Source organism: Podarcis tiliguerta (genome assembly GCF_965153285.1).
Source record: "Podarcis tiliguerta genome assembly, chromosome: 2".
Lineage (NCBI taxonomy): Eukaryota > Metazoa > Chordata > Lepidosauria > Squamata > Lacertidae > Podarcis > Podarcis tiliguerta.
This window is the reverse complement of record NC_139535.1, coordinates 12,497,723-12,511,647: the sequence shown is the minus strand read 5'-3', so window position 1 is coordinate 12,511,647 and position 13,925 is coordinate 12,497,723. Positions and strand designations below refer to the sequence as shown.

Genomic DNA, 13,925 nt, shown 5'->3' with positions numbered 1-13,925 from the left:
AACAGATCTTCTTGGGGTTGTGAAAATTCAAATGAAAGGCTGCTGCTGGTTTCTTTTCGCCGAGAGGCTTGCCTGCCATTTTTTTTTTTCACATCAGCAACGGGGCAGAAATTCAACTGGAGCAGTTTTCCACCTAACTTGCTGGGAATCTGCACCCTTCTGAGATGCAACAAGTCGTAACAAAAGGGTTTCCCACACGGGCGCCTTCTTTAGTTTCAGTCTTTCACAGTGTTATAAGAATTCTAAGTTCTCAAATATAGAATAAATATTCATAAATACACACATATCAAAGTATATATAAACCATGTGTCTGAAATAGTATGGGAGAGCAATCCTGAAGCCATTTTGACTCCCGATGACCTCAAATATTCCTCTACCAGGGGTCTGCAAGCTTTTTCTGCAGGGGGCAGGTCCACTGTCAGGCCTTGTGGGGGGCCGGACTATATTTTTTTTTGGGGGGGGGGGGAAATAAATGAATGAATTCCTATGCCCCACAAATAACCCAGAGATACATTTTAAATAAAAGGACACATTCTACTCTTGTAAAAACACCAGCCAGGCCCCACAAATAACCCAGAGATGCATTTTAAATAAAAGGACATATTCTACTCATGTAAAAACACGCTGATTCCCAGACAGTACACGGGCCGGATTTAGAGGGCGATTGGGCCGGATCTGGCCCCCGGGCCTTAGTTTGCCTACCCATGCTCTACAGTAAGGGAGGTAAATAGGGAAAGCCTTCCCATTGTCTTTTCACTTATAAATCCTGTCGAAAGGGCATGTTTGTGTATGAATAGGGTGAGCCTGTGACCTGGACTCAGGAACTAAAGTCTTAACCATCACACACAAAAATGTCCAGGTTGCCCAGGTATTGCAATCAGTGACCTATATTAGGTATCCTGGCAGACAGGATTTCTGCTGTAGACCGCCTCCTATGTTGTATGTATGATTATTTTTGGGTGGTCTTTGATTAATGAGTTGGACAATGTCAAAAGTCTTTAAAGGTTCCTGCAGAGGGTCTCTCAGGGTCTCTCCCTCCTTGGAAGGAGAGGGAATCTGTTGCAACAGAAAAATAAATAAATATCTGCCTTGCTTTCCACTGGATCCTGCCTCCATCCATTCTTCTCTGGCCGATCATGGACTTAGGGGACTCAAGAGTCCCATGGGGAGTTGGGCTGCAGAAGCTAAACCCCAATTTATACATCAATTGGATGGTGTCTCAGAGATACAACATAAACTGTCACATTCTTTGATCCCTAGTGGTCCCGGGCCCTAAGGAAGTTAGATTAGCCTCAATCAGAGCCCAGGGCCTTTTCAACACTGGCTCCGGCCTGGTGGAACGCTTTGCCTCATGAGACCAGGGCTCTGCAGGATCTGATTTCTTTCCGCGGGGCCTGTAAGACAGAGTTGTTCTGCCTGGCCTTTGGCTTGGAGCCAATTTGATTCCCTCCCCCTCTTTCTTTTTTCTTTTTCCTTTTTCCTTTCTCCTCCTGTGATGAGGCTGCATTTTAATATTAATGTTTCAGTATTTTAATGTTGTATGTTAATCTTGTTTTTAAGTTGTATTCATTCAACTTGTTTTTATTATTTGCTTGTTAGCCGCTCTGAGCCGGGCCTTGGCTGGGGAGGGCGGGGTATAAATAAAAATTATTATTATTATTATTATTATTATTATTATTCCCATGTTCACCTTATTTTAAAATGTTGCCTTAAATATACAGAATTAAGGCTGTGGACCCCTTTGACTCAGCATTGTCTACACCAGGGAGAACCAACTAGGGCGCCCTTCAAATGTTGTGGGGCTTCAATTCTCACAAGCCCCAGCCAGCATGGGCAGTGATCAGGGCTGAAAGGAGATCTAGCCCAATAACAATGGGAGGGGTAGTTTCTGCCTTGCACCTTGCATGCATAGAAAGGCAAGCAAGCAAAAGCATCAAGCAGGTGCAACAAGCCCCCTGGTTATGACCTCATTCTACTGGGCGGGACTTCGAAGCACCTTCCATTCTTGGTTCTGCCCCGGATTAGTCTGCTTATTTCTTTTGGAAGTTTGGAATAAGGAAGATTTAAGAGCAGGGGCCCTCGCAGACTTCCAGCTCCCATAACTCCACGTGGTGTTCTCCACACAGCCTGCTTTCTTTCATTAACGTGAAGATTGCATGCTTCGTTCCTGAGATGAAACCAATTATTTTCTCTTGAAACACATTTCTTTTAGACTCTCTCTTGCTGTTTGGATGGAGACATGTCTAAAGTTTTGTTTCTGCGACTTCCGAAGTTCTGTATATAAAGGCTTTTGCTTCTTCATAAAGTGTCGTCCATGCGGTTCGCTTTTAGCCTACGCTATTGTAGGGGACACATGTTAAAAACTGGATGGGAGTGAATACAACTCAGGACAGATCCTGCTGAAATAGCTCCCACAATGTTTCTCTCCCCATTCCCATAGCGTCATGGTTTTATGCAGGATTAGTATTCCGGGTTTAAATATCACAGTAGACCTGTTCCATTCTCTCGGCTACACACTTTTAATACTGGGATGATTATATTACATAGTGAATTATCTTAATTGAATGGGACATTCTCCTAGGTTTAGGACTGCAGCTTTAGTGTACAACCCTGTAAGGTAAAGGTAAAGGGACCCCTGACCATTAGGTCCAGTCGTGGCTGACTCTGGGGTTGCAGTGGTCATCTCGCTTTATTGGCTGAGGGAGCTGGCGTTCAGCTTCCAGGTCATGTGGCCAGCATGACTAAGCTGCTTCTGGTAAACCAGAGCAGCGCACGGAAACGCCGTTTACCTTCCCGCCGGAGCGGTACCTATTTATCTAATTGCACTTTGACGTGCTTTCAAACTGCTAGGTTGGCAGGAGCAGGGACCAAGCAACGGGACCTCACTCCGTTGCCAGGATTCGAACCGCCAACCTTCTGATCGGCAGGCCCTAGGCTCTGTGATTTAGACCACAGGTATAACCCTGTACTTGGGCTATTAGGGCGATAGGCTATGACTCTTGTCTTGCCCCTATAGCCAGTGACTTATCTCTCCGATATGAACTGAGTACACATTTTACCTTGAAAGCACCTTCTTTCCCCTCAAATAAGTCTGCATGGCTATTGTAACCTGCCCATGAGACCTTATGTTGAAGAGCAAGTACCAAGTCGTATAAATAAAAAATGTATTTTAAAACAAATACTAGTCACATTATTTCACCTGCTGACACTGACCCATCTCCCTCAGATACCAGGGGGTCTCGCTCCACAGATGTATAATAAGCACTTTTTAATCCATTTCAACCGTAATGACACTTTTTATTAATCATGATTGGAAGTGACTATTGAAACGTCCAGTTGTACATTTGTGGGGAGGGTGGGACCAGGGAGGAGTCACTAGCAGAACAAAAATGAGGAGCTACAGTTTCGGCACACATACAGACACCAGCAGGAAGCGAGGGGGCACTCCCAAGAACGCTTTCGCCCCAGTTTTCTCGACACACCCCTTCATGCCACGGGGTGCAGCAAAACAGAGAGAGGAACCAAGAACTGTGGTGTGGAAGGTGATGGACCCATTTTGTAGGGCTCAGCTAAGGGGACCTTACTGCCCTTAAAAAAAAAATATTGTGGGAGCAGAGAAACAGGGAACTATGCAGAGACAAAATAAAGCTTTTCTAGAGCAGAGGTATGGAACCTCAGGCCCTCCACACTCCCCTATATGGGCCTCAGGGTTTTTTTCAAGCCACACTCTGTCTTTTGCTTTGCTCCATGCTTGAGTGTTTTTGCCTGACTGGAATTTGCCCTTGGTTGTGCCTCTTGTTTGCCTCTTTAGAGAGATGTGTAGCTCTGTAGAAACCTCTGGTTTTTGTGGCAGAAATGCAGCCTATTGTACGAAGGCAAAAAGTCACTTGCTCTGCTTAGTTTTGCCCCAGAAGGTTGCCCACAAGAAAACATGGCCCCCAGTTTGAAAAATCTTCCTTACTCCTATTGCCGATTAAAGGTTGAGAGCATCCATAAAACTGAGTAAATTTTCCTGCCACTAGCTTGCTGTTTCAGTCTGGGATAATCGAATGGCGATAACCACCGTGTGCTATTTTCAGCCTTAGATATGATAGAAGTATTTAAAAAAAATAATTGGTGGGGGATTATAGGAGCACAGGAAGCTGAAACGTGCTGGAGATTGGGAGGAACAGAGGTTCTAGGAGCATGTAAAGTTAGAACTTGAGGCAGTGGTGCTGTCAGAGTAGGATTCTAGGGAATAAGTTCTGCGCTCCGCTCACCAGAGTTTGGCTTACCATATTTTGAGTGAAGGCACATGACTCCCCCCTCCCCCCGCACAAGAATCCTGGAAACTGCAGTTTACCCCTCACAGATCTACAATTCCCAGCACCATTAACAAACCTCAGTTTCTAGGATTATTTGGGGGATATCACATGCTTTAAAGTCATACGCCTAAGAACCAGGCAGAGGGCCTTCTCGGTAGTGGCACCCACCCTGTGGAACGTCTTCTCATCAGATGTCAAGGAGATCAGTAACTGTACAACCTTTAGAAGACATCTGAAGGCAGCCCTGTAAAGGGAAGTTTTTAAATGTCTGATGTTTTATTATGTTCTTATATGTGTTGGAAGCTGCCCTGAGTAGCTGGGAGCAACAGTGATTATTATTGTTATTAAAGTGAAATAATCATCATCTAAAGAGTTCCCGAAACACCGTTAAGGGCCAAGATAAAATTATTTAACTGCACCACTGCTTTTAGGAATCAGGGACATTATATGTGTTTGATGATGGTCAGTAAGGTCCCCTCGATGGCAACTGCAGGCTGGGCCGATGGGTCAACTAGGCAGCTATGCGGTAATTGGCATGTATTTGGGGTCGCACGTCCCAAACAATGGTGAGAAGTTGTCGCAGGACCCGATCCTTGCCCCGGGCCTGTCCCCCCTGCATCGCCTGCAGTTTCTTGCGGGTTTGGGCTTCCACCTCAGCAGACAGGTTCCCTTGCGAGCCCAGAGCCTGTGGAGGGGAGAGAGAGACAACAAAGTTATGAATTATGATAGCACCTGAAGGAAGGTACAGGTAAGGAGTGAAGTCTATATTGACGTCATAAAGGTAAAGGGACCCCTGACCATTAGGTCCAGTAGCGGCCAACTCTGGGGTTGCGGTGCTCATCTCACTTTATTGGCTGAGGGAGCCGACGTACAGCTTCTGGGTCATGTGGCCAGCATGACTAAGCTGCTTCTGGCGAACCAGAGCAGCGCACGGAAATGCCTTTTACCTTGCCACCGGAGCGGTACCTATTTATCTACTTGCACTGGTGTGCTTTCGAACTGCTAGGTTGGCAGGAGCAGGGACCGAGCAACGGGAGCTCACTCTGTCGCGGGAATTTGAACCGCCAATCTTCTGATTCGCAAGTCCTAGGCTCTGTGGTTTAACCCACAGCGCCACCCGCGTCCCTATATCTTGATGTCATAGCTGTGTCTAAACAGCAAGTGTCAACTTCCTTTAGAATTTCTTCCCAGAGCCTAAAGAAGTGCATTTCTTGCGAGGTCAGCGTCATCCGCAAATCAGATATTCCAGCACTAGGATGGAAGAATTCGGATGGTTATCAGCCAGGATATCTATATGATACTTCAGTGTTTAGAGGTGCCATGCCATTGGAAGGGGAGGGTGCTGGGGAACCACCAGAGTAGGCCCTACCATTAGGCAGAGTGAGCCACTTGCCTCAGGCAGAAGGTGAGCAGTAGCGAATGGCAGCAAGGCCTTAAAGGACAGGGCTGGTATGTGCCACTTGCAGTCTTCCCTAAGCTAGCTTGCTACCCATGCATGTTCTCGTGGGTGCTGTCCTGTCGTCAGTTGCTAAAACTTGGGCTGTCTTGAACACCTCGGGCCCACAGAGGCTGAGGAGTAGGCCCCACTTATGCTCCTCTGACCCTTCCACCAGCTCGTTTGCTTGGAGGAAGCAGGCGAACCGAGCGAGGTAGGAATCCCATGATTCAGAGGTTGGGGCAAATGGCAGTAGAGGCACGAGTGAAGCCATGGTTCCGATGCCGGCGTGGAGGGCGATGGATGGAACACAGTGCTCTAGCCAGTACGGTCAGCTCTGAATTGGGTTCTGTTCAGTGATTTAGCTCAGTGTTTCAGCTCAGTGAGTGTCCGAATCTGGCTGTGCTCTGATGTCCATCCAATCCCATCCTCATCGCCAGTATTAAGTAGTGGGTGGACATAGCAGACGACACAGAGATTTCTCCAAGTGGTTCTTTATAGTAAACTGGAACTGAACTGAACTGAACAGCTCAGCCGGCCTGCTTTTATAGGTAGCCGGCTGTCAACGTTGTAACAACAACACCCCAGGGTTTCCCGCCTAAATTAACTGAGGTGGACCTGAGTGAAAACTATACAGTGGTACCTCAGGTTAAGTACTTAATTCGTTCCGGAGATCCGTTCTTAACCTGAAACTGTTCTTAACCTGAAGCACCACTTTAGCTAATGGGGCCTCCTGCTGCTGCCGTGCCACCAGAGCCCGATTTCTGTTCTTATCCTGAAGCAAAGTTCTTAACCTGAAACACTACTTCTGGGTTAGCGTAGTGTGTAACCTGAAGCGTATGTAACCCAAGGTACCACTGTATACACAATACCCCCAGTGGCCAGGGTGAGCACTTCAATACATAACACCACTCCAGATTTGCATAAGCCTGAACCTTTTCATCTCCTGAAGATCTCCCGCAAGGCACTGGAGGTTTAGGATCAGAGTTTTCCTTCTGCTAGATGGGCTCCTTTCCCAGGTTGACGAGCCCCATCTGCCCCTCACTTCCCTCCACAGCACATGCAGAAAATGCTTTCTTCACCGCTGGACACACTGTTGGTCTCGTCTGCTCACTACACATCTCTGCATGCACAGGAAGTCTCTAATCATGCATTGAGAGCTAGTGTGGTGTAGTGGTTAAGAGCAGTAGACTCGTAATCTGGTGAACCGGGTTCGCTTTCCCGCTCCTCCACATGCAGCTGTTGGGTGACCTTAGGCTAGTCACACTTCTCTGAAGTCTCTCAGCCCCACTCACCTCACAGAGTGTTTGTTGTGGGGGAGGAAGGGAAAGGAGAATGTTAGCTGCTTTGAGACTCCTTGGGTAGTGATAAAGCGGGAAATCAAATCCAAACTCTTCTTCTTCTTGAGGGGTTGAGACCCATCAGCTGCCCTCACCTGGTTTAGCCGGCCATTCAAACCCATTCCTGGGGGGGTGGCTGCTGTCGCATGCTGACAGCTTCTAGGAAGTGAGAGCTGGATGTACGGTGGGGACCAAATGTGGGCAAACCACCCCAGAAGGACCATGATGTTTTCTCCACTAGAAGTACTACCCCTCTGTAAGATTCTGCTGCCAGTTTAACTGGCTTCTACATGCAGAGTCCTGGGGCAGCCAATGTGTCTTCCAGATATAGGGCTAAAACTCCCCTCAGCCAGCATGATCGGTAGCCAGGGACGATGGGTGTTTTGCTCTAGCTAAAAAAGGTAAAGGACCCCTGGACGCTTAAATCCAGTCAAAGGCAACTATGGGGTTGAGGCGCTCATCTCGCTTTCAGGCCAAGGGAGCCGGCGTTTGTCCACAGACAGCTTTCCGGGTCATGTGGCCAGCAGGACTAAACCGCTTCTGGTTCAATGGGACGCCGTGATGGAAACCAGAAATGCCATTTACCTTCCCGCCACAGCGGTACCTATTTATCTACTTGCGCTGGCGTACTTTCAAACTGCTAGGTTGGCAGGAGCTGGGACAGAGCAACGGGAGCTCACTCTGTCGTGGGGATTTGAACCGCCAACCTTCTGATCAGAAAGTCCTAGGCTCAGTGGTTTAGACCACAGTGCCACCTGCGTGGTCTAAACCACGCTCTGGCAACATTGGGAAGGGATCACATGGCTAAAGGTAAAGGTAAAGGGACCCCTGACCATTAGGTCCAGTCATGACCGCCTCTGGGGTTGCAGCGCTCATCTCACTTTATTGGCCGAGGGAGCCGGCGTACAGCTTCCGAGTCATAGAATAGAATAGAATCATAGAGTTGGAAGAGACCACAAGGGCCATCGAGTCCAAACCCCTGCCAAGCAGGAAACACCATCAGAGCACTCCTGACATATGGTTGTCAAGCCTCTGCTTAAAGACCTCCAAAGAAGGAGACTCCACCACACTCCTTGGCAGCAAATTCCACTGTCGAACAGCTCTTACTGTCAGGAAGTTCTTCCTAATGTTTAGGTGGAATCTTCTTTCTTGTAGTTTGGATCCATTGCTCCGTGTCCGCTTCTCTGGAGCAGCATTCTCATGTGGCCAGCATGACTAAGCTGGCGAACCAGAGCAGCGCACGGAAACGCTGTTTACCTTCCCGATGGAGCGGTACCTATTTATCTACTTGCACTTGATGTGCTTTCAAACTGCTAGGTTGGCAGGAGCAGGGGCCAAGCAACGGGAGCTCACCCCATCGCGGGGATTCGAACCGCTGACCTTCTGATCAGCAAGTCCTAGGCTCTGTGGTTTAACCCACAGCGCCACCCGCGTCCCATCCTAATCCATCTCTGCCCTAATCCATCTCTGCCAATAAGGAGGTCTGGAAAACGACCCTTAACGGGCTACCCAGTCCTCTTTTACATAGGGAGCTGCCTTACACCCTTGGTCCATTCAGCTTTGTATCATCCACACAGGCTGGCAGAGGCTGTCTAGGATTTGGGGCTGGAGTCTCTTCCCCACCCTGCCTGGAGATGACAGGAATTGAACTGGGCACCTTCTGCATGCAGATCCAATGCTCTGTCACTGAGCTACATCTAGCACAAGTGGTAAACCATTCTCTTCCCTCTCCCACAGCCATCCATTTTGCCTGTGCTGCGGCCTCTTAGGAGGTAAACAGCTCATCCTTCAAACCTGCCCCATATCCTCTGTACCACCTTAGAACAGGGGCTGCCCTGAATTCTTCCCTTTCCTAAAAATAACCCTTGCCTGATCCCCAAATTCCCAATTTTAAGTGGGAGGGGAATCACGAAGGTTACCCTAGACCATTTGGAATCGCTTCCCCACCCTTCCGACGCTCTTCTTCCAGTCTGCCTCTTCCTCCCGTGACTCATCCTCCATTCTCAATTCCCCCCACCCATTAAAAAAAACAACCCCTCCAGAAATCTTACCGCCTGCTGCTTCTGCTGAAATTCTTTCTCACGCTCTAAGCGGTATTGCTCGATTTCAGCCTGGGCTTCTTCCTTGGCCTGCTTCAGCCTCCGGGCCTTCCCTGGGATGGAGGTGGCGAGACAGACATTGAAGGTCAGGTGGAAAGAACATTACCTGCCTCTCCAGGCCTGTTTTTTTAGGGTTGCGCTTGCCCCGGGCAAGAGAAGGAAACTGGGGAATGGATCCAAAGGGCACCCCCCAAAAAAATTCTAGTTCATTCCCCTCTGTGATGACTGCACAGCAATCCTTTATCAGAGAACTCAGGCATGCTGGTCCTCCTCAACCCCCCATCTCCCCCTCCCCCATAAAACAGAAGCCCCCTCTCACGTTTCCGAGCCTCTGCCACTTTCTCGGCAGCTCTCTTCTCAGCCTGCAGCAGCTGCTGGATTCCCTGCGTCTGGCTGGCCATGGTTCCCTAGCAATGATGCTCCCAAAACAGCTGATCTTCTTGCATCCACTGAACTGGGTACCACAACACCCAAGCGAGGCAGCGCAAGGTCCTAGTGCCCTCCTTTTTCCGTGCCGTCCTGTTGGCGCTCTGCAGTCCTTAACTGCCGCAGATGGCCAAATTGCAAGGACTTCTCTCGCGTGCTTTTATATCGGAATGAGCACGCCTTCACGCTTCTGAGATCCAGCGCCGAGGGCGGTTCCCTCATTGCGAGAAGTCAGGTTACAGGGAAGCAGACAGAGGGCCTTCTCTGTGGTGGTGCCTGCCCTGTGGAACGCCCTCCCTTCAGATGTGAAGGAAATAAGCAGCTATCTTATCTTTAAAAGACATCTGAAGGCAGTCCTGTTTAGGGAAGTTTTTAATACAGTGATACCTCAGGTTACATATGCTTCAGGTTACAGACTCCGCTAACCCAGAAATAGTGCTTCAGGTTAAGGACTTTGCTTCAGGATGAGAACAGAAATCGGGCTCTGGTGGCGCGTTGGCAGCAGGAAACCCCATTAGCTAAAGTGGTGCTTCATGTTAAGAACAGTTTCAAGTTAAGAACAGACCTCTGGAACGAATTAAGTACTTAACCCGAGGTACCACTGTATTTAATGCTTTATTGTTTTTAACACTCGATTGTGAGCCGCCCAGAGTGGCTGGGGAAACTCAGCCAAATGGGCAGGGTATAAATGTATTATTATTATTATTATTATTATTATTAGTCACAATTTTAGAGCAGGATTCAATCATGTTCCCGGTCAATCAGGGGTGTGCAATTATAGTTGGTTGGGAGGTTTCGCACCACAAACTAAAATATCAGACTTTTTTTGCAGTGAGGAAAGCCAAGTGAGGAAAGAAATTGCGCGGTGGCAGTGCGGCAGCAGCAGGAGGCCTCATTAGCTAAAGTGGTGCTTCAGGTTAAGAACAGTTTCAGGTTAAGAACGGACCTCTGGAACGTATTAAATACTTAACCCAAGGTACCACTGTAATATGTTAAACATTAAAAGCTGCCTTAAATAGGGCTGCCTTCAGATGTCTTCTAAAAGTCTGGTAGTTGTTCTTCTCTTTGACATCTGGTGGGAGGGTGTTCCACAGGGAGGGTGCCACTACCGAGAAGGCCCTCTGCCTGGTTCCCTGTAACTTGGCTTCTCGCAGCGAGGGAACCATCAGAAGGCGCCCTCAGTGACTGGACCTCAGTGTCCGGGCAGAAGCACTCTGCACGCTTTGCACATGCACAGAAGCGCTGTATCGCGCTGCCGTGGGAAGTGTGGGATGAGTCACAGAATTGCAAGGTTGGAAGGGGCCCTGCGGGTCATCTAGCCCAACCCTTGACACATGCCTTGATGCGACGTTGTCTAACCTCTTCACAAGCAAATCAGAAGGAATGCCAGATAAATATCTGATGTTGCCTAACTTCCTCCCAAACCTTGTACCAACAAATTGGGTGGGTGGGTGCGGTTGACAAACCGGTTATTTGGAAGCAACCCCTACCTTAGGCAGCTTGCCGGAGCAGGGAGAACCAGCTTCAGATCCCTGCACTGCCAAAAAGCTCGCTAGCGGGCCTTGGCTGGTCATTGCCGCTCTGCCTCTCCTACCTTGCAGGGTTGCTGTGAACTTAAAAGGAGGGGAGCAGCTTGCACTTTGCTTGGTGCTCCCTTGAGGAAAGAAAGGGTGTGATAGTATAAAATCAATCCATCAAATTAAGCACCATTGCCTTGTCTCCTTAAGAGAGCAACCTAGATATCTGCTAGGTAAAGGTAAAGGGACCAAGGGACAAATGTCATTTTGTCACATATACAGTGGCACCTCTGGTTAAGTACTTAATTCGTTCCGGAGGTCCATTCTTAACCTGAAACTGTTCTTAACCTGAAACACCACTTTAGCTAATGGGGCCTCCTGCTGCCACCGCGCTGCCGGAGCATGATTTCTGTTCTCATCCTGAAGCAAAGTTCTTAACCCGAGGTAATATTTCTGGGTTAGTGGAGTCAGTAACCTGAAGCATATGTAACCGAAGGTACCACTATATAAAAAGGTAAAGGGACCCCTGACCATTAGGTCAAGTCATGACCGACTCTGGGGTTGTGGTGCTCATCTCACTTTATTGGCCGAGGGAGCTGGCATACAGCTTCCGGGTCATGTGGCCAGCATGACGAAGCCACTTCTGGTGAACCAGAGCAGCGCATGGAAACGCCGTTTACCTTCCCGCTGGAGCGGTACCTATTTATCTACTTGCACTTTGACGTGCTTTCGAACTGCTAGGTTGGCAGGAGCAGGGACCGAGCAACGGGAGCTCACCCTGTTGCAGGGATTCGAACCACCGACCTTCTGATCGCAAGTCCTAGGCTCTGTGGTTTAACCCACAGCGCGTGCTGAAGCACAAATCTTGATAAACAGGACGCCTGAAACTGCCGAGGACTGCAAGACTGACCTTTACCCCAACGCTGCCTGCTCATCCACTTAAGTTGTAGGATCAGAAGGAAGTCCGATATAAAAAGTTTATTTATTGTATTTATTTCTTAAGAGTACTCATAAACTGCCAGCTCGTAAATCTATTAATGGCAGCGTCCAATAAAAAATGAAAACGTTGTTCAGTTATAAAATCATAAAAACGCAGGGCAAAGGAACAACACAGAACCAAACGACTCCTCTAAAAAAAGCAGGTGGCAAAACAGAAACGTTTTCAGCAAGGTATCAGAATTGTAGGTACCCGTTTCTATTTAATAAACAATTTGTTAATCCTCTTTGAAAGCTGACCAGGTTTGTGGCCCTGGTTACGTCCTGTGGAAACTTGTTCCATAGTTTAATTATGGAAACACTTCCGGTTCCTGGGTCCTGAATCATTCAGCTTTGTTGGACATCCACAATGCCTTGTTATATTAATACACCAGAACCAAAAAATAAATGCAAGTGTGCTTCATGGCAATTCTACCGGTTAAAACTAGCTGATTTGGTAAAAATCAGTTAAAACTTTAAATTCGACATAGCTGCTGATTAAAGTGTGAGGCACGCGGAGGACAGTGTGTCCTGGTTGGCTTGTTGCCTTTGTTCCAGGAATCGGCCTCGATGACGTAAGTTAAGATTGTTGAAAAGAGCTCAGGAAACAGTTAACGCTTAACTACCCTGCCATACCTCCTGTTACCTGTTCTGTAGGCAAAGTTACACATTTATCTGCTTCAGGGGATAGTGAGGAATGCCAGCCTGCTGTACGCAGGCCCTGTAATTGACATCATCAGTAAAATAACACCAGGTGCTATGTCATGCTGGTTTGATCCTGGCAATGTATCTTAGATGGCTTTTGTAAAGGGATTAGACTCTATAAATGTATCTATCGGTCTTTCTGTGGCCATACACCACGAGGTTCCATGGTCACAGGCAATTTATCACATATTGCTGTGTTTTATTATACAGTGGTACCTTGGTTTACAACCGTTTTGGATTACAACCACATCAAACCCGGAAGTGCGTGTCACTTTTTTTGGATTAACCCCCCCCCCCATTTTTAATTACAACGCTTTTTTTTTTGGAGGCCCCATTGGCATAGCTGTCAACTTACAGATTTGAAAATAAGGGACCAGCAGCCTCGAAAATAAGGGATCAGCAGCCAAAATAAGGGATTTTCCAAGCACAGGTATGTTCGATTTCTGAGCCCCTCCGAGCCAAAGGCAGAAAGCCCAGCCAGCAGCCAAACAAAGCCTCAAGCGGTGGTTCCCACAGCACAGCAACCCAGCAAAGGGGATGCAGCAAGGAAAACCACCGTCACCTCTCCGCTGGGAAGCGCTGAGCAAAGGCGAGTCCCCAGGCAACGCGGCCGACTTGATCGGCACAAGGCATGCAAGCTCCACCCCCCAGTCGTTCTTAGACTCCTTATTGGGTGAGCGACGCAGCCAAGCAACACAGTTGGAGCCTCCCTCCTCCCTGGCTGGCAGGGAGGGAGGGAGAGGAGCTGCTTCCTTTGAAACCCGGGAAATTTAAGGGACATCATCAATAAGGGACAGCAGCAGGAAACGGCGCTGGGATAAGGGAGTTTCCCTCCAAATAAGGGACAGTTGACAGCTATGCCCATTGGCGAAAGCACCCCTTGGGTTACAACCTGTTTTGGTTTACAACCAGCCCTCTAGAACAGATTATGGTTGTAAACCAAGGTACCACTGTATGTTCCGATGGATAAATGGGAGGCCCAGGTTTCAGGTTATGGATGCCGGGGATGAACGACAGGAAGTGACTAGCTTGTGAACTTTCCACGGGTATCTGGCTGGCTGTTTACATCCAGTTTTTGGGTGCTCACAATAAATAAATTTTTAAAATTTGACGGAGACGACAGG

The 13,925-nt window shown here is 48.2% G+C and overlaps 1 protein-coding gene across 1 annotated transcript; it reads right to left on the bottom strand.

Annotated features, from left to right (window-relative positions):
* Positions 1-4,105: 4,105 nt before the first annotated feature.
* ATP6V1G2 (ATPase H+ transporting V1 subunit G2) lies at positions 4,106-9,671 on the bottom strand. Its single transcript, XM_083426882.1, has 3 exons — positions 9,498-9,671; positions 9,131-9,231; positions 4,106-4,989 (listed from the first exon to the last, which is right to left on the bottom strand). Exons 1-3 carry the CDS (start codon positions 9,577-9,579, stop codon positions 4,816-4,818), a joined length of 357 nt encoding a protein of 118 aa, XP_083283008.1. The 5' UTR covers positions 9,580-9,671; the 3' UTR covers positions 4,106-4,815.
* Positions 9,672-13,925: the final 4,254 nt, after the last annotated feature.

Excerpts from the sequence above, each read along its gene's own strand:
- ATP6V1G2 (XM_083426882.1), bottom strand. The coding sequence starts at position 9,579 with ATGGCCAGCCAGACGCAGGGAATCCAGCAGCTGCTGCAGGCTGAGAAG. Across the intron at positions 9,232-9,497 it reads AGTGGCAGAGGCTCGGAAAC|GGAAGGCCCGGAGGCTGAAG; the intron begins GTGAGAGGGGGC and ends CCTCCATCCCAG. Across the intron at positions 4,990-9,130 it reads TTCAGCAGAAGCAGCAGGCG|GCTCTGGGCTCGCAAGGGAA; the intron begins GTAAGATTTCTG and ends TCCCCTCCACAG.